Source organism: Drosophila albomicans, chromosome 2L, assembly GCF_009650485.2.
Source record: "Drosophila albomicans strain 15112-1751.03 chromosome 2L, ASM965048v2, whole genome shotgun sequence".
Classification (NCBI taxonomy): domain Eukaryota; kingdom Metazoa; phylum Arthropoda; class Insecta; order Diptera; family Drosophilidae; genus Drosophila; species Drosophila albomicans.
The window spans coordinates 25,199,212-25,220,134 of NC_047628.2; the positions used below are offsets into that span (position 1 = coordinate 25,199,212).

General features: G+C 39.5%; 8 protein-coding genes across 11 annotated transcripts; 6 read left to right on the forward strand and 2 right to left on the reverse strand.

Moving 5' to 3' along the window:
• Window positions 1-677: 677 nt before the first annotated feature.
• On the forward strand, window positions 678-2,980 carry LOC117564716 (serine protease inhibitor 28Dc-like). 4 transcript variants are annotated; one of them, XM_052002962.1, is made up of 3 exons: window positions 678-1,224; window positions 1,261-1,846; window positions 1,913-2,980. In XM_052002962.1, exons 1-3 carry the CDS (start codon window positions 819-821, stop codon window positions 2,880-2,882), a joined length of 1,962 nt encoding a protein of 653 aa, XP_051858922.1. In that variant the 5' UTR covers window positions 678-818; the 3' UTR covers window positions 2,883-2,980. The 4 variants fall into 4 exon arrangements, with proteins under 4 accessions (XP_051858922.1, XP_051858923.1, XP_034099489.1 ...); XM_052002963.1 differs by having other exon boundaries at window positions 678-1,188; XM_034243599.2 differs by having other exon boundaries at window positions 679-1,188; window positions 1,225-1,846.
• A 135-nt stretch (window positions 2,981-3,115) lies between these two features.
• Window positions 3,116-7,955, forward strand: LOC117564724 (WW domain-containing oxidoreductase). The gene is made up of 5 exons (XM_034243606.2): window positions 3,116-3,278; window positions 3,339-4,028; window positions 6,688-6,817; window positions 7,562-7,690; window positions 7,757-7,955. The coding sequence occupies exons 1-5, from the start codon at window positions 3,187-3,189 to the stop codon at window positions 7,943-7,945; spliced, it is 1,230 nt and encodes a 409-aa protein (XP_034099497.1). The 5' UTR covers window positions 3,116-3,186; the 3' UTR covers window positions 7,946-7,955.
• LOC117564734 (succinate dehydrogenase assembly factor 4, mitochondrial) lies at window positions 7,949-8,722 on the reverse strand. Its single transcript, XM_034243621.2, has 2 exons — window positions 8,507-8,722; window positions 7,949-8,415 (listed from the first exon to the last, which is right to left on the reverse strand). Exons 1-2 carry the CDS (start codon window positions 8,559-8,561, stop codon window positions 8,111-8,113), a joined length of 360 nt encoding a protein of 119 aa, XP_034099512.1. The 5' UTR covers window positions 8,562-8,722; the 3' UTR covers window positions 7,949-8,110.
• A 756-nt stretch (window positions 8,723-9,478) lies between these two features.
• LOC117564736 (protein CEBPZOS) lies at window positions 9,479-9,935 on the forward strand. Its single transcript, XM_034243624.2, has 2 exons — window positions 9,479-9,714; window positions 9,784-9,935. Exons 1-2 carry the CDS (start codon window positions 9,585-9,587, stop codon window positions 9,933-9,935), a joined length of 282 nt encoding a protein of 93 aa, XP_034099515.1. The 5' UTR covers window positions 9,479-9,584.
• An 8-nt stretch (window positions 9,936-9,943) lies between these two features.
• LOC117564737 (uncharacterized) lies at window positions 9,944-10,281 on the forward strand. Its single transcript, XM_034243625.2, has one exon. The coding sequence runs from the start codon at window positions 9,944-9,946 to the stop codon at window positions 10,190-10,192; it is 249 nt and encodes an 82-aa protein (XP_034099516.1). The 3' UTR covers window positions 10,193-10,281.
• Window positions 10,282-10,618: 337 nt separating this feature from the next.
• Window positions 10,619-11,902, forward strand: LOC117564730 (uncharacterized). The gene has a single exon (XM_034243617.2). The coding sequence runs from the start codon at window positions 10,707-10,709 to the stop codon at window positions 11,505-11,507; it is 801 nt and encodes a 266-aa protein (XP_034099508.1). The 5' UTR covers window positions 10,619-10,706; the 3' UTR covers window positions 11,508-11,902.
• On the reverse strand, window positions 11,896-12,823 carry LOC117564732 (uncharacterized). Its single transcript, XM_034243619.2, has 3 exons — window positions 12,658-12,823; window positions 12,158-12,601; window positions 11,896-12,097 (listed from the first exon to the last, which is right to left on the reverse strand). The coding sequence occupies exons 1-3, from the start codon at window positions 12,701-12,703 to the stop codon at window positions 11,967-11,969; spliced, it is 621 nt and encodes a 206-aa protein (XP_034099510.1). The 5' UTR covers window positions 12,704-12,823; the 3' UTR covers window positions 11,896-11,966.
• A 310-nt stretch (window positions 12,824-13,133) lies between these two features.
• On the forward strand, window positions 13,134-20,116 carry LOC117564723 (heterogeneous nuclear ribonucleoprotein 27C). Its single transcript, XM_034243605.2, has 3 exons — window positions 13,134-13,296; window positions 15,408-16,204; window positions 16,794-20,116. The coding sequence occupies exons 2-3, from the start codon at window positions 15,710-15,712 to the stop codon at window positions 17,562-17,564; spliced, it is 1,266 nt and encodes a 421-aa protein (XP_034099496.1). The 5' UTR covers window positions 13,134-13,296; window positions 15,408-15,709; the 3' UTR covers window positions 17,565-20,116.
• Window positions 20,117-20,923: the final 807 nt, after the last annotated feature.

The window sequence follows — 20,923 nt, forward strand, 5'->3', positions numbered from 1 at the left end:
GGGGAAACACCTGCAAAAACCTAAGTGAGGCAAGCGAACTTTCCCAGTGAACCCCAGATGGCTTATGACAAATCTTTAGATGCAAAACAAACATCAATAAATCAAAGCAAGATATTACCAATATCGGCTTTTGGTTGCGCTTTTTAAAGCGAGTCATAAATATTTGCTCAAACAGTTATGGCCGAAAACCTATTAGAATTCTCCCCGCTCACAAACCCACACACACACACTCACACTCACGCACAGAAAGTGAGTGAGAAAAAGAGACGGAGAGCTTGAAGAGCAACAAACTAGCCTAACCAGAATATCCGCAATCCGCAGAACTACGTCATAATCTCTATGGTAAATCTCCTAATGGGGGGAGGCTGTAGCATTTACATTTTAACTGGATCACGGAAAGCACACACACACACACACACACACACATACGAGTGGAGTATTGTATTGTTAATGTAAACAGAACGGGGTATAACCCACAGCACAATTAATATGTAAGTCAGCAATGCAATATGACAATGAGTCGTCTCATCTTGGCTTATCGCACGTCATTACGCTCTCAGTGCTGAGAGAGCCCGAAGTCCAGCCGAACACAGCCGACCTCAGTCAAGCTTGAGCCGAGCCTGACACTCAACTTGTTTTTCGCATCATCGTATAAATGCGATTGCGTTGAGAATGATGAGCTCAGTTGAACTTCAATCGTTAAGCCGTTTCCCTATTTTTCGTGCGTCTCGCCTACACACACATACACACACACACGCACACATACATTTTGTATGTGTTGTATTTACATCGAAAAGCGATAAGCATAAACACTAGAAATGTTGCGGTGCGGTGCCCTGTTGACCTTCATTGCCTATAGCCTGCTGTTTGCCACTGGGCATTGTGACAAACTCTGGTCCGATATACGCAGTCCACAAAATCAGGCCGAGCTTCAGCAATTCTATGCTGAGACTGACGCAGCGCATTCATCGACACCGTGGCCCACCTTGATATCGAGGCCGTCTGGGGGAGGTCCGTTTGCGCAAGCAGGGCAATCTGCGGGTGGAGGACTATTCTCGCATAGAGTGTCACCTGGAGGCGGGCCTTTCGCACAAGCAGCACCATCTTCAGGCGGAGGTCCATTTGCACAAGCGGCGCCATCTTCAGGCGGAGGTCCATTTGCGCAAGCGACGCCATCTGCTGGCGGAGGTCCACTTGCGCAAGCGACGCCATCTGCTGGAGGAGGTTCATTTGCGCAAGCGGCGCCATCTGCTGGAGGAGGGCAATACAGCGCACCATCGCAATCATATCCACCCTTGCCAGTAGCAGCGCCATCTATGGCCGCAATTCCATCCCCTCCTCAACTCGTATCGCCTGGCCTTGTCGCTAGCCTTCCGCCTCCTCGCCGCGCGCCTACAGCTGCCCTTGGTGGAGCAGCAGCAGGTGATAAAGTGGATGTTGTTGCCTCCGATCAGATAGCACGCAATCTGCTCAGCTTTGCGCAGAATCTATCGCAGCAAATTGGCATCAACTACCACAAGACAACGATCTTCTCACCGCTAAGCATCGCATCCGCATTGGCGTTAATTCTACTGGGCGCCAAGGGGCGCAGTTACTCCGAGTTAAGCCAACTCTTTGGCCAAAGCGATGTGGTGCAATTTCATCAGCAGTTTGGCCTAATGATGCGCGATATCCAACAGCCCACCAAGGCAACAACTTCCCCAGTGCGTCAACTGGACAATTGGCACAGCGATAGTGTGCGCAAAAGTTTGAGGAATTATCCCCGCAATCGCAGCGCCCTGATGGAGGTACACATTGCCAACGGTTTGTTCTTGCAGCGTGGCTACAGTCTCAATCCCGACTACAGGTGAGTCACACTCAGGAATTCCCCTTTGATTACTTCCGGCTATAACATTCCTCTCTGCTCTTCCAGACAAGCCATCACTCAGGTTTACAATTCAGAGCTGCAGGAGGTGGACTTTGAGCGACAGCCAGCGTCGGCCAAGTATGCCGTCAACTCGTTTGTGGACCAACATACACGGGGTAAAATTCCATTTATCCTCACCGAGGATTTGCCCGAGAGCACACGCATCATTCTGGCCAATGCGCTTTACTTCAAGGCCATGTGGGAGATTGACTTTGTGCAGGGCGCCACCAAGGTGGATAACTTCTATCCCAATGGCGAGGGCAATCAACCTGTGCTGCCCGTGGAAATGATGGTTAGCGCAGGCGCTTTTCCATACCACGAGGATCCACAGCTCAGTTGTCGCATTGTCGGTCTGCCGTATCATGGCAATCTGACCACCATGTACATCATTCAGCCGTTGCGTTCGTCGGTCGAGCAGCTGGCTGCACTTCAGCAGCGTTTGACAGCGGATGCCATTGAGCAGATGATCAGTCAAATGACCAGACGTTCGACCATCTTGGCGTTCCCTAAGATGCATCTGACCGAAGCCTTTAAACTGAGTCCCATACTCCAGGCCATGGGCGTCAATGGCATCTTTAGTCCGTTGCAAAGTGATTTATCTCTGATTGCCTCGCCGGGTTCGAGATCAGCAAGGACCGAGGATCGCACGCAGTCCTCCGCCAATGGCTTGGCCAGCTTATACAATCTGGAGGCACAGCGTCAGGCTGCCCATGCTCAAGCGCAATCGCAGCCAACGCCACCCTCTGATCTCATTGTGTCGGACGTTCTCCACAAAGTAGACTTTGTGGTCAATGAGCAGGGAACTGAGGCTGCGGCCGCTTCGGTTGCGATTTTGAAAAAGAGTGGACCGGAAATCGTGTTTCGCGCGGAAACGCCATTCATCATCTTGGTGCGTCACGATCTGACAAAGGTGCCATTGTTCTATGGCATTATTAATGAGCCGCCCACAGCCAGAGGAGCGACTAGTGCTGTATAAGCTAACTGGTTTGCTATTATTGTATAATTGTTAATAAATTAAGTTGTAATTAAAGTTTATAAGTACTGTAAATACATTAAATTATTTATTTTATTTTATATGTTGCATTGTTTGGCTTTTTGAACTAAGCGGGTTAGTTATCGATAAATTTGCTCACAGCATGTGAATGGCAGTCGTGTGCTTCATGCTGTGAATGGCAACCCGGCCAGCTGTTAGTCTTATACTACAAACTTCTACTGCAGCATAGATAAACAATTTTCACTTTTAAGCCAGTTAAGAACATTAAAAATAATTTGCCTACAAAATGATGTCATTGCCAGATTCGGATTCGGAGGACGAGCTGCCACCCGGGTGGGAGGAGCGAGCCTCTGACGACGGCGTCGTCTGCTACGTGAAGTACGAAACATGGAAACCGCAGTATCTCAATGCAAAGTTCATTAAATTTTTTTATTACAGCCAGCAAAGCAAAACAACGCAATGGACACACCCGAGAACGGGACGCTCCAAGCGCATCACTGGAGAACTGCCGCTGGGCTGGGAACGCTACTTTGATGAGAGCAGCAAACGTTACATGTTCCTCAACAAGGAGACACAGCAGCGCACCAACATTGATCCCCGCCTGGCATTTGCCGTGGAGGAGCCAACGTTGAATGTGGCGCAAGTGCGTCAGAGATTCGATTCCTGCACGGCAGCACTGCAAGTGTTACATGGCAAGGATTTGCATGGCCGTGTGGCGCTCATCACGGGCGCAAACTGTGGCATTGGCTTTGAAACTGCACGTTCCCTGGCTCTGCATGGTTGTGAGGTGATCTTCGCCTGCCGTAATGTGGCCTCTGCCAACGAGGCCATCGATCGCATTGCTCAAGAACGTCCAGCAGCGCGTTCCAGATGCCGTGCAGTGCCACTGGATCTGGGATCACTGCATGCCGTGCAACAGTTCGTGACACACATCAAGCAGAGCGTCAGTCACATTGATTATCTTATACTGAATGCTGGAGTCTTTGCTTTACCCCATTCGAAAACTATTGATGGTCTCGAGACAACATTCCAGGTGTGTCATCTATCACATTTCCATCTCACATTGCAATTGGAGTCACTGTTCGATCATAACACACGCATTGTGGTGTTATCCTCCGAATCACACAGGTAAGTTACAGTAACGTCCCTTATACTCTTATACAACTGACTTCTTATACCCCCATGCCTTATACTTGCACACAGTACCAGTTCTTATATTTGCATACTGTTGCCATTCTTATACTCTCATCAATAAGCAAGCCCAATATTTGAGTCCGTTGGACTCTACTGTATTTGAATAGTAGCGAAACAAAATTTGTAACGGAAATCTAATCAGTAGGCGAAAGACACTCAATAGTAAAACAATATTCGCTACGAAAAGAAGATATATATAAAAATATACCAAAATAATCAATGCAGAGTAACCAAATTTTAAGTACTTTGGTATATTTTGGAAACAGCTTTTAATGAAAGCTCTTTCTATTTTGAATTCCAAAAGCCCGGCAACTTTGTTCCCCCCTGCGAAACTATTGCAATCTACATTCAAATTGCGTTCGCAAATAATTTTTTTTGTACAAGTTTATTGCACTTTGAATGCTTGGACTTTGGACTGTCTGTCTGACCGGCTATCGCTTTGCGCTTTCGTCGATGCGTTTGTATTCAAACACAAACTATTAATAGCAAATGCGTACAGTCCAAAGAGAAATACTTGCTTGTTGGGAATTTGGACCCACACACACTCGCACAAATACATAAATAATAATTGCGGTCAAACGACAACCAAAATTTGTTGAGATTAAAGAAAACAAAAAAATGTACAGTACCTGATACACATTACGGAGTAATGATTATTCTTCAATTGGTGACCTTGTAGCATCTCTCATTAATGTTTAATCTTGAATTCCAAGGCGACGATACTCGAAATTGAACTTCACTTTGAAAAATAATAATATGTATTTTCCGTTTGCGTCACAATTGTATTATTTACTGTACATTCAAATGAGTTTAAGATATTTTGAATGAGTCACTTTATCTCTTCATGAATAACTAGTTCTTTTGTCTTCTTCTTTGTTGTGCAGAAACTGAGTTATTTACTTAAACACGCATATTGAATTCCACTGATAACAGTAGAAAACGCACACCCGCACTCACACAAACGCTCATAGGCGCAACTCACGTGCTGCCGCACATGCACAGTGTCCCACAGTTCATTAAAAACGCACATCTGGCTGCTTGCCAGCTGTGTTCGTTGACCACACCATTGTTTACGCACACTGTACACACACATTGTAAATCAACGAAACTCGCGTGAAGCGACGAACGAAGCATAAAACGTAATTGAACTGAAGTTGTAGTTGTGTTGTTGTTTTGATATTGCTGGAGGTGGTTTGTTGTTGTACAATGTCTTTTTGCAGCTGTGTTGCTCTGCCGCTTCTCTTGTGTTCGTTGTTTTCATCACGTAGTACTCGATTTTTTTTTTGTTGTATCTGCTGTGTATCTCGTGAAATCATTTGTAGCATGCAGCAAAAGTCGCGTGCGCCACCAATCGAACGTACTACTCGCCAAAAGTCATGTATGCCATAAACTACACTTTTAAGTTTGTTTATCTATCTATCACTCACTATGCGGCCAGATATGTATGATGAATGTCGCCATGTTTAAATTGGGGTCATCTTAACGGCGTTGAAGGAGTTTGCGGCGATAATTAAATTGCCGGCAACGGGGTTTGAAGGCCAAATCAACAACAACAATGTTTTAAATACGTATTTATAAATCTGAGAATTTTATTTAAATTTCGTTAATGGCTTTGTATTATCTGGGGAAAGAACAATGGATAACGAAGTGCACTCTGATGATCATAAAAATAAGCAATTTAACTGAATTTATAGTATGTGTACACATTATTGTAGAATAAATTAAAGATTGATGCCAAAATTGTACAAGATTTTTGTATAGTCAGCAATCCGGTAGCTTCGACATCAAAACACATTTATCACAGCAGAGAGGGATGGGGTGAGGGGGCGGTATTAACAAGAAGTAGAAATTAATTAATATTAATTTGCATGAGTTTTTGCAACGTACGTTATCATACACATACACACACACACACACACACACATTTATGCAGCTGTGCGTTAGTGTGCGTTAACTAGGACGGTAAAAACACAAAAACACATCTAAAGTCCATTTATTGCGCGCTTTCAAATGTAACGCCAAATAAACTCGGCTTACACGACTCGCGCTTGCTCTGTAAACAAAGAAACACTTGTAGACAGTAGGAAGTTTATCTAGGGCCAAGTGCGAAAGGGAGCATTGTTATTGCCATTGTTTATGTTTCTGTCTTTGTCACTTTGTCTGCTGTGTGTAGGCGCCTTAGTCACAGTTGTGGCCTGAACTTTTTTCATGGATTCTCTCGTCTCTTGCATCTCATTAACGAGCGCCGAGAAACAGTAACAACAACAAATAACAACCACAAAGAGCACAGCAAGAATAACAAAAACAACAACAATGTCAGAGCCAATCAAGACTTGTTTGCGTCCCATCGGCGGGTGCAAAGTCCACCACAATGGTGGGTTTCACTGCATAAAGCTATGTGCACACACACATATGTAAATATATGTATTTTTGTTTTGTTTGATAGTATGTGTGTGTTGAGCCGGCTATTTACGATGTACAGCAAAAGCACAACAAATATCAAAACAACACACAGAACTGCGTCTTAAAATAAACTTGATTCGCCACTTCCCACATCCCTTTGATGCCCTCTCTCGTTCACTCTTCCTTCTAGATTTGCCAATCTGCCAGTGGAGAATCTAACACTACAGCATTTGTCACCCCCCGCGGACAAGTATTGGAGCATGATGGCATACAACAATGTTAAGCTATGCAATGTGCTCTTCGCTCAGGAGCTTGCACAGGTGAGTCATCCATGTCCTCTCCTCTTCCCCTTATCCCTGCACCCATTGAATTGACCCAATTTTTTTTAAATCAAAATTTAATTTTTGTTACTGATATTCATTTGGTTTTGAAAATAAACTATCACTTTTAAAAAACTGATTATTTTCTGATCGGGATTTCATCATTTCAATTCAATAAATTTGTAAATTATTAATAAAGCATTAATCACGTGCATTAAATATATGTAATTTAAGATAACTTTTTCTGATCGGTGTTTCATTATTTATGATTATTCAATAAATTTGACAGTTATTAAGAAACATTTGTTTTATAATTAATGCAGAGCAATTTATTTAAATTAAGTACGATCCATAAAAACAAATTTGTAAAGTTTCAGCAATCCAATGGTTATTTACATTTACATATATAAAACACATGTGTGGGTGATAATATAAGAGTATAACCTTTGACCTTTTCTGATTAGGCAATTAATATATAGTATTGTTTACAAATACATTTATTTATTGAAAAAAATACACTCATAAATCAAATGAATCTAACTTTAATTTAACTGAAGTTGTTTGTTCATTTACCGGTTAATGATCGTTAAATAAATTTGAAAATTATTCAAGAAAAAAATATCAATTTAATCTGTTTGCAATCACGTGGAGAAGTCGTGTTTATTTTATAAATACATATATTCAATTTTTGCCGGTTATCTTACTGTCTCCTTAGCTGACTCACATTTTCTTCTCCCTTTTTAGCGCTGGAAGCAAAGAGGCATCTCGGTCTTCTCGCTGCATCCTGGCAACATGGTGTCCACCCAACTGTCGCGTAATTATTGGTTTTATCGTCTGCTTTTTGCTATAGTGCGACCCTTTACCAAGTCCCTGGTAAGTGAACCCATTAAATTTTTAAGACTTTCACTGATAATTATTTACTTTGGCCCTTTCATGCAGCAACAAGCGGCTGCTACAAGCATTTATTGTGCCACAGCCAACGAGCTGACGGGTTTGTCGGGTCTGTACTTCAACAACTGCTATTTCTGCGAGCCCAGCAAGTTGTCCAAGTGCGTTGCGCTGCAGCAACAATTGTGGCAGCTCAGCGAGCGTTTGGTCAGCGACATAATGGAGCAACAAGTTAAATAAAAATTGTTCTTTAAATAGTATTTTTTATTCCTATTTTATACATATACAAATACATTAATTAAACTTGGAGTATACAATTTGTTTTGTTTTGGTTGTTAAGCTTAAATCTAACATTTGATATAACGGCCTAACTATGAAACTAAGGAACTTCAACTGAGAAGGGGACTAGAAATCAGAGACGCGTCCTTTGCGCTCCCAGTCGCCATAACGCGTTGGCTCCGGTCCAGCGGGTCCGCCAATTTCGCCCGTATAGGGATTTGTTGCATTTGGCCATGGCTTCAGTGGCTCCTTCTCCTGATACGGATGACGCGAGAATTCGTCCAATTTGCCGAGTGGCGTCTTGGCGCGCAGTTTCTTTTGGAAGGCCATGAACTTTTCGGTAGGTGTCTTGGGTTCCTTAATCTCCACAACGCTCTCGTTGCCGCCCCCGCCAGCTGCACGCCAGGCGCTGCTTGTGGACAAGTAGCTCACTGCGAGTATTTAAAAAACGATAACAAAAATCGATTAATTATTGAGATAGATCAACACCCACACTACACACACGCTTAAAGAGACACACACCTTGTTTGCCCATCTGCGGCAGGGCGCGCATTGATTGCTTTGCCATCGATTGCATTTTTGTTTTTGATTCTTTGTGCAGTTCTTTCTTTCAATCTACCGGTAATTTTATTTGATTGCTTGCTGTTGATGTTGTTGGTTGGTATTGTTATTGTTATTGTTATTGGATCTTTCACACAGTGTTGTTGTCACTTGAGCGGCTTCAGCACGTTTGTGGCGCGTTCGACAGAGCTCGTTGTTTATATAGGTTTTATGCTAGCTGAGATGGCTGCTGCGCTGCCTTTATTTCTTTATGTCGCTGCTTCTGCTGCCGCTGCGATTGCGTTGAAAGCAGCACGTTCGTTCCCCTGTTTTACTTCTACTCTTTACTCTTGTTACGTATTGCTTACCGATTGGCCGATAATTCACAACAATCGACAATCCCCCACCGCCACAATTTGCTGCCTATCGTTGTGCTTTGCGCAACAACATACATACATACGTCATAAAAAATGCCAAGAACCTGTTTGGTGTCTAGTTGTTATTAAAATTAATATACAATTTAATTATTATTTGAAAGTTATTTTAATTATTAAAAGCTCATTTTATGAACTGACTTAAGTTTGAAATAACCTGTTGATTATTTGGACGTCAAGTGTAACCTTCCAAAATAATTATGCTTGCACATATCGATATTATTGCTATCACGTAGAACGATTTATTAGCACGCAATTTCGAAATAACTTTTGTGTATAAATAAATATAAAATAAGATTATTTTTGGTATTAATGAATTACTATCCTACATCGAATTGGTGGGAGAAGAACACTCTAATAGAGAAAAAATGTTAGAGATGCCGTCAAGATCTTTGTAAATTTAAATTGAAGCGCCTTCTTGTATCTTTACAGCCGTGTAACCAACTGCCAATTCTCGGTTAATCCCATTAGCAATAAATAGTATATTTTATAAATGTGACTGGTTACACCCTGACAAATAACAGAAAGCACTATATTAAGTAAGAAGAAGACAAACGTCTGAATTTATCTAAATAAAATTATATGTTATTTTAAACGTGTTAAATTAAATTTATTTTTAATTTGCCATGCTGCCAAAGACGCCCAAGCCAGCGATTTGGAAATTCATTAAGGGTAGCGCCAAAACACTTTTTGTACTCGAAGCCGTCTGCTTTGCAGCCAGCTACGGACTTTACTATCGCATGAACACGGACCAAGGTGAGCACCACATACATTTTATATAAGCTGGCCGGCTGCAACTGAAATTTAATCTATTTTCTTTTACAGAATTCCGCCAATATATCAACGAAAAGTATCCCTTTGCACTGGATTATTACTACAAAATCGGTGAGATTGTCGGCGACAGCAATATTAGGCAAACGGACGCAAATTATTGGAGCTCTCAAGCGGCCAAATTCAATAACGATAGGAGAGAATAAATTTTAAAATGTACAGCAATCCTTATGTCAAGTCTGTGCTGTGGCTCATTGGTTTCGGTGGCATGGGCTACGGCTTGATGCTGCTCACTGAACCTAGCGCCGAGAAAATCGAGAGGATTCGAGCATCTGGATCACCAACTCAGTTGACTGTGGATGAAAAAAAGAAAGCGCTGTTTATGGAAAAGTTAAAGGCAGCGGCCACAAGCAGCACTCCAATTTATAGGCCAGCTCCCGCAGCTGACAAAAAAGATAGTTAGACTTAGGCTTCGTTTTTATGATAATTTGTTACATAAAATAAAACAATTAAATTTGGCAAAACAAAAATAAAGGAATTTGTTTTGAATACATTCAGTACTCAATAAAATTTTTGTTTAAAAACGATTTAAATTGGATTATTCGAATATATACATCGACTAAAACGACGTTATAACATTAAACGATCAATTGAAGAAACCCAGAATTGTTGTACGCTGTCTATTGTGCATAATTTTACTTTTATGTTTGTAAACAAAATATATTTATTATTAATTTAATATAATGCGAAGTGCAAACATTTCTTGCCAGCTTTAAATCACATATCTGTTATAGAATAAAAATGTTCACCCTAATTGCATCGCGCGCACGGATTTTCGATAAGCGATAACGGTAGCAATGCACTTATTGCTTGCTATGCAAATTGATCGATAACTGTGATGATACATTTATTATTGGTTCAAACACAGCACTTGTAATTCAATTAAAGAAAATAAAAAAGTATTAGTGTTCATAAAAATGTCTTCTGACAATGTGCCATTGTTAAACTTGTCCCGCGGACCGTCGGCTGTACAGTTTGGCGCCAACAAAGACTTTCAAACGCGCACCCAACAACAAGAACTCGACGGTGCTTTTTTGGGCAACGAACGTCGTCCTTGGTTGCATGCGCAACCCAAGCAGAACTTGCGAAGGGAACACGAGACAATCGCTAGCCTACTGTCCGCGACAACGAGTCACCGTAGTGCAGCACAGGCGAAGGAACTGCTGGAGGAGAGCATCAATTTCCGTGACCTAAGCTCGCTAACAGATGAAGATCTGCAATTGTTTGGCTTCGCATCGAGCAAAGAACGCAACGAACTGATTGAAATGTTTGCGGACATGCCCAACCAGGATCCCAGTTACGAGTACATTTGCAACACTAACGAAGCGCAGGGTTATAACAATCAGATTGTTAGTCATGCTGCCAGCCATCTTAGCTACTTGCGGTCTTCGCTAGCCGCCACCAATTACAAGCTGCGCATGATGCCACCGGAAGATGTGATTGTGGGCGATAAAAGTTATGCTAGTCGCTTTGCCTTGGACGCGTTGAACAGTGTGCAGAGCATCTCCGATGAGTTGGCTAAGGATTTGCGCAAACTGGAACAGTTAACGATGGAGCATCGCCAGAAGATCCAAAACGAAAACGCAGCACCAACTAAAGAAAAAAACCTGAAGATCTTATACTACACAGCCATAGCTTTGGGAACCGCCTGTGCCTGGTTCTGGTGGTGGTCAAAATGCAGCCACAGTCCTAACTTGGACATGTCGTTGAAGATTTAAAAATATTCCGCATATTAAGTATTTATCCACCATTATTGCATTTGTTAGACTGTAAGCATTTCCACAAATTGCGTAAATACTTCGGTTTACTACTAATGGACAACAACAAAGAAGGTGTCGCTTAAAATCTAAGGCATTCCATTTACTATTTAAGTACTTAAATACTATTAATGCATTTAAATAATCAATCCATTGTTAATTTGGCCAATGTGTTCTCATTACAAAGATTTACTCAACTATTTTTAGACTATTACCATCTGGAGAACCACAAATTCCGCTGAAACCTCCCTACATTAATACCTATTATACTACCAAAACTTGTCTCTCTGTTATGCATCCTTTCCATTGCGTTCACATTACTCGGCGTTCTTCAAGAAACAAGTTGGAATCTCTCTTAATTAAAATTTAATATACATATATACTATTTAAAACTAAAACATTGTAATTATTAGATTATTGTTAGGTTTCTTTCACCTCCTCTGCAAGCAATCGAAAGACCAAATCCACATAGGCGTCCACATGATCCGGAAACTCCCATGCTGTTGTATATGCAATAAGTTTGCTTCTTTGCGTGCAGTGGGCAATGTTCTCTAGAAATGTGAAGTACAGTATTAATTACAGACCGATTCTATGCACTATATAGTACTCACGCATCACTTGCTGCTTGACCATCGACTCCCTGCCATAGCGATTTAATAGTTCCTCCATAAAAGCTACAAAATGCTGCAGCTTCCATGTGCGATAGAAAATGACATTTGATGCGGTGCCGGCTGCTTTGACGAGTGTACGCAATTGTCGCAGAATCTCGTGCGAGTTCTTTACGATATCCACAAATATCGAGGTAATCAAGGCTAATTTATCACATGCCAATGCCATTTCATCCGGATAATAACCAATCTCCTCATCGGGTTTATCCAAGCAACGGGTCTTCTTCGCTTCAATGGCATAGCACAAGGCGATGCCGCGCTGATGAGCCAACTGCCATTTCGCATAGTTTGCCGTAATATCCTTTACCAAGGATTCCAGACGAGCCTTGCAATTGGCCAAATTCGCTTGCTGCTTAACCGGAGACTGCGGATGATGGCTATCGACAACTGCAACGGAATTTTAGATGTTATAGGTTGACAACGTGCATACTTTTTCAACTTACACCGCACTGGAGTTAGGGATGTATTTAAAAGTTCCATACTTCTCATAAAACCGTTGTTTTAATTAATAAAATAATAAATTTAAAATCTAAATTTAGTCAAGTCTGAAAACAAAAACAATAAACATACGTATGTAGCTGACAGCTGTTTGTTGTGTGTTATCGAAACTTATTATCGAAACATTTTCGGCAGAGCAACAAAATAAAGAAAATGTGGGTTTAACATCATTATTAAAAGCAAAACAATTATTAATTTGAAAAATGTCAAAAATATATTAAATTATGTTTAACCATATCGATTAACAATTCAAGGGTTGCAATATGATATGTAGGTATAAACGCAAATGGTTCCCTCCTAATAACAGTGTTACCATTTTATAGCTACTTTGGCACTCACACGCAGTATATTCTTCATATTTTTGGTAGAAAACAGTATATTTCAATATTGAACTTACGGTCACGCTGGCTACCACCATTAAACGTGGCGGTGGCGAGTTTTCTATCATAAGTTAGGTTATATATCGTATGCATCAAATCATACAATTATTTATAAGCTAGTTTTTTAAGGAAAAAACACTTAAATTTAGTGAATTTGCAGTGCGAAATCTTTAAAAAACCACAGACGAACACTTGGCACAAACGGTAAGCATGGAAAACCAATGCAAATCTAAATTTTACATAACAATTATGGTGCTTTATACAAAAAGAAAAAAAAGGCGAAAACGAACGAAGCCTCTGCCTGCCTTTCCAAAATTAAATGTGCGACAGCAGCAGCTACCTGGTTTGGTGTACAAACAGATTTTGCTTTGTGTAATTACAACGCCGCTAGTATTGAACAATTTGCGCGGCGTAAATTGTTTGTGTTTTTTATTGCAACAAATAAATTGTTATAGTTTGGCAGTAGTTCTGATTAAAGTGGAAAATTTCATATTTTTATACATACAAAAAATGCTATGTATAACAGCGCACACCAACACATGCATACATACACACGTACACAAGACCATCGGCCATTCGAATACATACACACGCTCACACATTAATACAAATTACACACATAGACAGCGTGTGCGTATGTATGGATGAACGAGCGAAAGATTGCGGTGCAAAATACAAAAATCATGCGAATTTTCAAAATTGCGTAGTAAGAAAATGCTGCATTAGTTTATCCAAATTTCTTTCTGCCAAGTGAATACTGTAGATTATATTGTGCGCGCTTTGCCGGTCAACGTTAAAATACCAATGCAAAAAAAAATCTAAAAAAAAGAAGTTAAAAGTGCATGTGGCAAAAGTTTCTCTCTTCAAATGATATTTGAACCAAGTTTTTTTTTGACCCTTTACTACTACATAAAAGTCAACTCTTCAGATTTCTTTGTTGAAGCATTTTAGTCGTCATCAGTCAGTAGTAGTCTTCCATTTTGTTTTTTTTTTTTTTTTTGTATTTTGCTGCCGTTGTGCCGCTGGCGTCGCTGCCTGCTGCTGTTCGTGGTGAATTTCTCATATTTCATGCAATTCATTGCGTTTGTTTTGAGTTCATGTAATGGTCGAAATACCTCACTGATGTGCAATACATGAAATAATAATAGGAATAACAACTATGTTAAACGTGTGAAGTGTGAAAATGTTGTGTTCTATTTTGTGTGTGCTGCGCTGTTTTATTAGCATTGACGCACATACAAACGTATGTACGTACATTTTGAGGGCATTGCTTCTTTGTATCTTTCTTTTCATTTTACATTCGCTTTCACGACGTAGCCTCAGCACATGGCGTTGCCACATGGTTATTTTTTTTCTTTGCACACATTCACATTTTGTGTATGAACTACAGTCTCGCGAAAGTAGCAGCGCAGTGTTATTATTATTGAGTGTAATTCTTTTAATTTGTTTACGCTATCAATATATTGTGCTATATAAATACAAGGCTGTTGCTTTCGACCGGACTTTCAATAAAAGGTCTGGCAATACGTAACAAATGGCGCGCAAAATGTGGTGAACCGGCACTTTGCTTATGGTTGCCCTTTTGCTCTATTCACCATTTCTACCTTTTGAAAGAAAAAAGTTCGTTGTTCTCACGGCATCGATAGGCAACACTTGTAAAATGTGTGTGTAGGTGTGTGAGTGTGTTGAAATGAATGACGCTGTAGCTGGGACATCGCTACGCCAACGACGTTTAGCGCATGTTGTGATATAGCGAAAAGAAAAACAATTTCCAAAAAAATATTTTCTCGTATCGAGAGTGTGGAAACGGCAATAATACGACCAGCGTGCTTAAAGACCACATGCAAGAGCAAGCGGAGCGTTGCAAACGCCGAACAACTTGTGAACGTGTACAAAAAGCAGTTAGACGACGATACAGGCAAAGCGGACATACACAACCATTCACACATACATGTGTGTGTGCATATGTATACCGGCCGGTTGCTGTCAGTAGCGCGCCGACGACGACAACGGCTCTGCTTACCTGCCTTTCATAATTATTTGTGCCTATTTTAGCTGCTTTGTTATATACAGTACATAAGAGTGTGTATGTGAGAGTGTGTGTGTGCGTGATTTGCTGCTGTCATCCGTTCTCTCTTGTCGAATGTGGCCAGAGTTTATGTAGATCTACTTTTATCTCTTGGTATTTCTGTCTTTACTGATTATTTGTATTTTTCTTTTTGTGCTCTTTCAATATATTTCATGTCTCTTCCGCAACAACAACAATGGACAACGCTTGGGCACATAAATAAAAAACGGCCTAATCTAATAATTAGAAAGTTACGTGTAAACGTCGTGGCTTTTGTTTAATTATTTTGAAAAATAATACAAAAAAAACAAAAAAAAAACTTTGGCAACTAAAACCAACCCCTACAACAACACAAGCATCAAACAACAGCAACTAGTGTTAAATTGAAAAGTGTATACAAGCGATAAAGAAACCAACAAAACAAGACACCAACCGACAACAGAAGAAGAAATTCAAGTCCACAAGTGTAACATAAACAGCAGCAAAATTACGTCAATTATTGAAAATATACCCGGCGCAATAGCTCACAACAACCATCAAAACAACATCATGGAAGAAGACGAGAGGGGCAAACTTTTTGTTGGCGGCCTGTCCTGGGAGACAACGCAAGAGAATCTCTCTCGTTATTTCTGCCGCTTCGGCGACATCATCGATTGTGTTGTAATGAAGAACAACGAGAGCGGTAGATCGCGTGGCTTCGGCTTTGTCACCTTCGCCGATCCCACGAACGTCAATCATGTGCTGCAGAATGGTCCGCATACGCTCGACGGTCGTACCATCGATCCCAAGCCGTGCAATCCACGCACGCTGCAGAAGCCCAAGAAGGGTGGCGGCTACAAGGTCTTCCTTGGCGGTCTGCCATCGAACGTTACGGAGACTGATCTGCGCACGTTCTTTGGCCGTTATGGCAAGGTTACCGAAGTGGTCATCATGTACGACCAGGAGAAGAAAAAATCTCGTGGATTCGGATTCTTGTCTTTCGAGGAGGAGTCCTCTGTGGAGCATGTGACCAACGAGCGTTACATCAATTTGAATGGAAAGCAGGTGCGTAATCATCAAAAATTTTACAAATTAAAACCATTTACTATCTGAAACAGAACATAAAATTGAGCTGCAAAGTAATTCTCAATATTTAGACTGGATAAAAATATTGGCTACGATCTAAAGTAATAACGTAATAAAGCATTACTTTCATTATGATTAGTCTGATGGTTATAAGTTATAAAATTTACTGTAGCCCATTAAAATATGTTTGAAACCTATGATTGGTTCGCGTCTCTCACAAGCTGGTTAAAATAAATACTGTGGTTTGTGTGAGAATAACTCAACTCTAATTTTAACGTATTAAATAAGGTTTGGGCATTTATAGGCGATTAAACATCGTGTAGAAATTGTAGGTTTCAAATATTCGCTGACTAAGCAGTAAAGGCAATGCACCACATCACTCTGATTCCATTTTGATTTTGATGTTATAAGACTGTTCGTTTTTGAAGTAACTATTACAGTCTTACCTGTGATAATAGTAATGATAGTTATCCATAATTGTTGCATTTCTATGTTTTTAAGTAATGCTAAGTGTCTTGTAATCTACCGATGATCGTGATCTTAATATTGCGTGTATGCTTTTTGGCAGGTTGAAATTAAGAAGGCCGAGCCTCGTGACGGTTCCGGTGGACAGAACTCTAACAACAGCACTGTGGGAGGTGGTTACGGCAAGCTGGGCAACGAGTGCAGCCACTGGGGACCTCATCATGCGCCCATCAACATGATGCAGGGCCAGAACGGTCAGATGGGTGGTCCGCCACTCAATATGCCCATTGGGGCGCCTAACATGATGCCTGGATACCAGGGCTGGGGCACATCGCCTCAACAGCAGGGCTATGGCTATGGCAATAGCGGACCTGGCTCCTACCAGGGCTGGGGTGCACCTCCAGGCCCCCAGGGACCACCTCCACAGTGGTCGAACTACGCTGGACCGCAGCAGACGCAGGGCTATGGCGGCTACGATATGTACAACTCGACATCGACGGGAGCACCGTCGGGTCCGTCAGGTGGCGGTACCTGGAACTCATGGAATATGCCACCCAATTCGGCTGGACCAACTGGGGCACCTGGTGCCGGCGCTGGCACCGCCACCGATATGTACTCTCGTGCCCAGACCTGGGCAGCTGGCGGACCATCGACCACCGGCCCCGTGGGCAACATGCAGCGCACTGGACCCGGAAATTCGGCCTCGAAATCGGGCTCCGAATACGATTATGGCGGCTACGGATCCGGCTATGATTACGATTACAGCAACTATGTTAAACAGGAGGGTGCCTCCAATTATGGCGCAGGTCCCAGGTCAGCGTATGGCAACGATAGCTCCACACAGCCACCGTATGCCGCTTCACAGGCCGTTTAAGCAGCTGCCTGTGTCCCCGTCTCCGTGTCCGTGGTCCCAAGAGAAAGAGAGAACGAGAGAAGGAGAGAGAGAGAGGTGAATGATGAAGAAGGCAAAAAGATGGTGGTAATTGTAAGCTAAAGCGTCGTCTGTTCTCGTTTAAACCTTTTTTAAAGCATATACATATTTTTCATTTTGAGATCAGTTGTTGAAATTAATTAATGTAATAACTTAAACATATGCTACACAACACATACACACAACAACAACACTCAAGAATTCAGCTAAAAGTAATAACAAAAGAGAAACCCTAGCAAAACAAGGCAGGTTCATAGGTTTATATATATATATAGATGATATATGTATAAAACAACAGTATATATATATGAATATATATATTCTATAGCAATGAGTATGTAAAAACATCATAAACATAAAACATAGACAACAACCTGAAGAATAAGAACACTCAGAGCAACAACAAAAACATTTCTCATACGCCCTTCCTTCTCCTATATATATCCCCCCATATATTAACACTAACAAACAACAAAAACAACACCCAACTAAAACCGCAGAAACATGCATTATTCAATAACAACAAATAAGAAAGGAAAAAAATAATAGAAATGTGAAGATTTAAACATAATGATTTACAAGTATAAAGTTTAGCCAATTAGACACAAAAGAAAAGTGTACGGAAAAAAAAACAAATACAAAACAAGAAAGGAATTATAAGAAATTATACATTAAAAAATACATTTAAAACACAAAAAGATCCCCTTAATTACTAAAATTAGTAAATACAAATTCGAAATTGTACATTTACAACAAACACACAACAACAACAACAACATCTTGGCAACAACAAATGGAACTTGCGCCGTGTCCCCCAACGAGTCTAACTTTTCTGCCTTCCCTTCCCCCGCCCAGCACTTTTGGCGACAAGGCGTTAGCGTGTCTTGGAAAAGCTACAAAAGGGAAAAACAATTAATTGTAATTATTGTAGGGGAAAACACGCTTGTCTTAGCCAGAGTTTTAGCAACGGCGCGGGAATCGGGAAATTGGAAGTGGAAGTGGACAATTGTTGCGGGGGTTGTGGCGCTAAAGTGAGAAAGAAAGAAAACGTTACAAAATTAATAAATTTACCATTTAATAAAGTATAAACAACTAGCTAAAAGTTAAACTACATATATAAAGAAACCTTAATTAATAAGCGTATGTCGTATGTCGTTTGCATGTAAGCGAAAGTTGAACTTGAAACTAGAATTATATAGTGTTGGAATTATTATTTTTTAGTTAAAAAGAAGAGATATGAGAACCGCTAAATAACAAACAAAAACATTATGATTGATTGTCGACTATCGATAATCGCGGATGAGGATTAAAAGCATAACAAAAAAAATCACAAAAAATACGAAACGCTCTTAAACAAAATATACATTTAAAATAAAAGGAAACGGAAAAGATTAAAGAGAATTAGAAAACGAAAAGAAGAAAAAACAAAAACGCTATATACATACTTATATACATCTATATATATAAAATATATACATAAATTTAAACAACAACAAAACGTAAATTTAAACTACAGTTAAAAAGCAGAATAGGAAACAAAAAGTCATAAAAAAAACGATACAAAAATAGATAGAGATTGACAGCCAGAAGAAAGTAAAAAGAAACGATGCTTAGAGTTGCGTTGCACATTTTTTTCAATTTTCATCGTTTGCCAAGCAGACGACAAGAACAACAACAACAACAGCAAGATCAGCAACAATAACAATAATAACAACAATTGGTGTATATGTGTGTTGTGTGTGTTCTACTCACAAACACACACACATGCGCGCACATATATTTGTATACAGAAAGAAACACACACACAACATGCGCATAAAGCAACATGAGAATGAATTGCATATTTTATTGATTATATATAAATATTTTATATATCTTTAATTACTTTACATATATATATTATTTACTCTTAATTACACAAAACATGATCATTTTTTATGTGACCACCAACAACAACAACCAACAAGTAAACTAATTTTTAAATGATTATTATTGCGATTTTACAATTTATTATTACAAATATTAAACATTAAAAACCTACAAAATAAACACAAAAAAAATACCTTACATAATATATATATAATCTAATAGATACATTTATACACATTTATATACAACAAACAAATATGAAGTAATGTTTTTTTGCTATTACAAACTACAACTACAATATACACACGTAATTTTTAATTTGTTGATTACGCGACACATTTACGATTACCATATACATACAATTACATACATACATATTTACATATATACCTTACTTTATTTTTCGGTGATTTATTGCATAGTGTTTTTCGTCTAATTTTTACAACTTTTACTTAGCAAGCAAATCCTACAAACATAAATTCCTAATTTAATATTTCGTTTAAAATTACAAATAAAACATATGCTTAAATTTTTTATATAATTATAAACTTAAAAAACTAAAAAAAAAGAAATCAATAACAAAACTAACGTAAAAATGCAAAAAATACACAGTAAAAAAAAAACAACATCAAAGTAAAGTGAAAAACGTATGAAAAGCGTTTGAAAATTTTGAAAAAAAAAACAAATGCTTTTGTTTTCCTTTTAATTTAATTTAATAACAATAACAAAAGTGCAACACAGCTTTGTGCTGCTTCTTCTCTATGTTGTGCGTATGTGTGCGAAGGCGAATGTGTGTGCGTGTGTGTAAATCACAAATTGTATGTTGCAATAATTTACTTGGCCAGCAGAGCAACAGGAGACGATGAGAACAAAATCAGTTGAGCAAGAAGTTTCGATCCATTTCCGCTTGTAATTTTTCGTAATTTGTAATTTCTGTGTTTTTTCCAGCAGAGACCAGCAGCAGCAAAAACAAGAACAAAAACAATAATTATTTTGCTGCAGTGCAACAACAACAGCAACCACAAATACAACAACAACAACGTATCAGGCAGGCTCTTGACCTAACCTAACTTAGAGAAAAAAAGAAAAGAAAAACAGTTATGCGTGTATATATTCATACATGTTGAAAAATCTGTTGGTAAATGCAGTTAAGAAAACACCTGATGTAATTTTATAAGCAAAAATCATTATTATTATTACATAAATTAATTACTATTATGAACATTGCATACTTACACACCTATACATATATCTTTTGTTTATTACCAGATACCAGAACCCTTTTTTTTGCATGCAGAAACAGTTAAAAAAAAAACAAAAAAGAAATTATATTAAAATAAAAGTGATGTTTAACAATTTGAAATAAGTAATGGTAAAATTAATAACTAATTCAAGGAAATATACATAAATAGTTAAAGCAAGGTTTAAAGTAA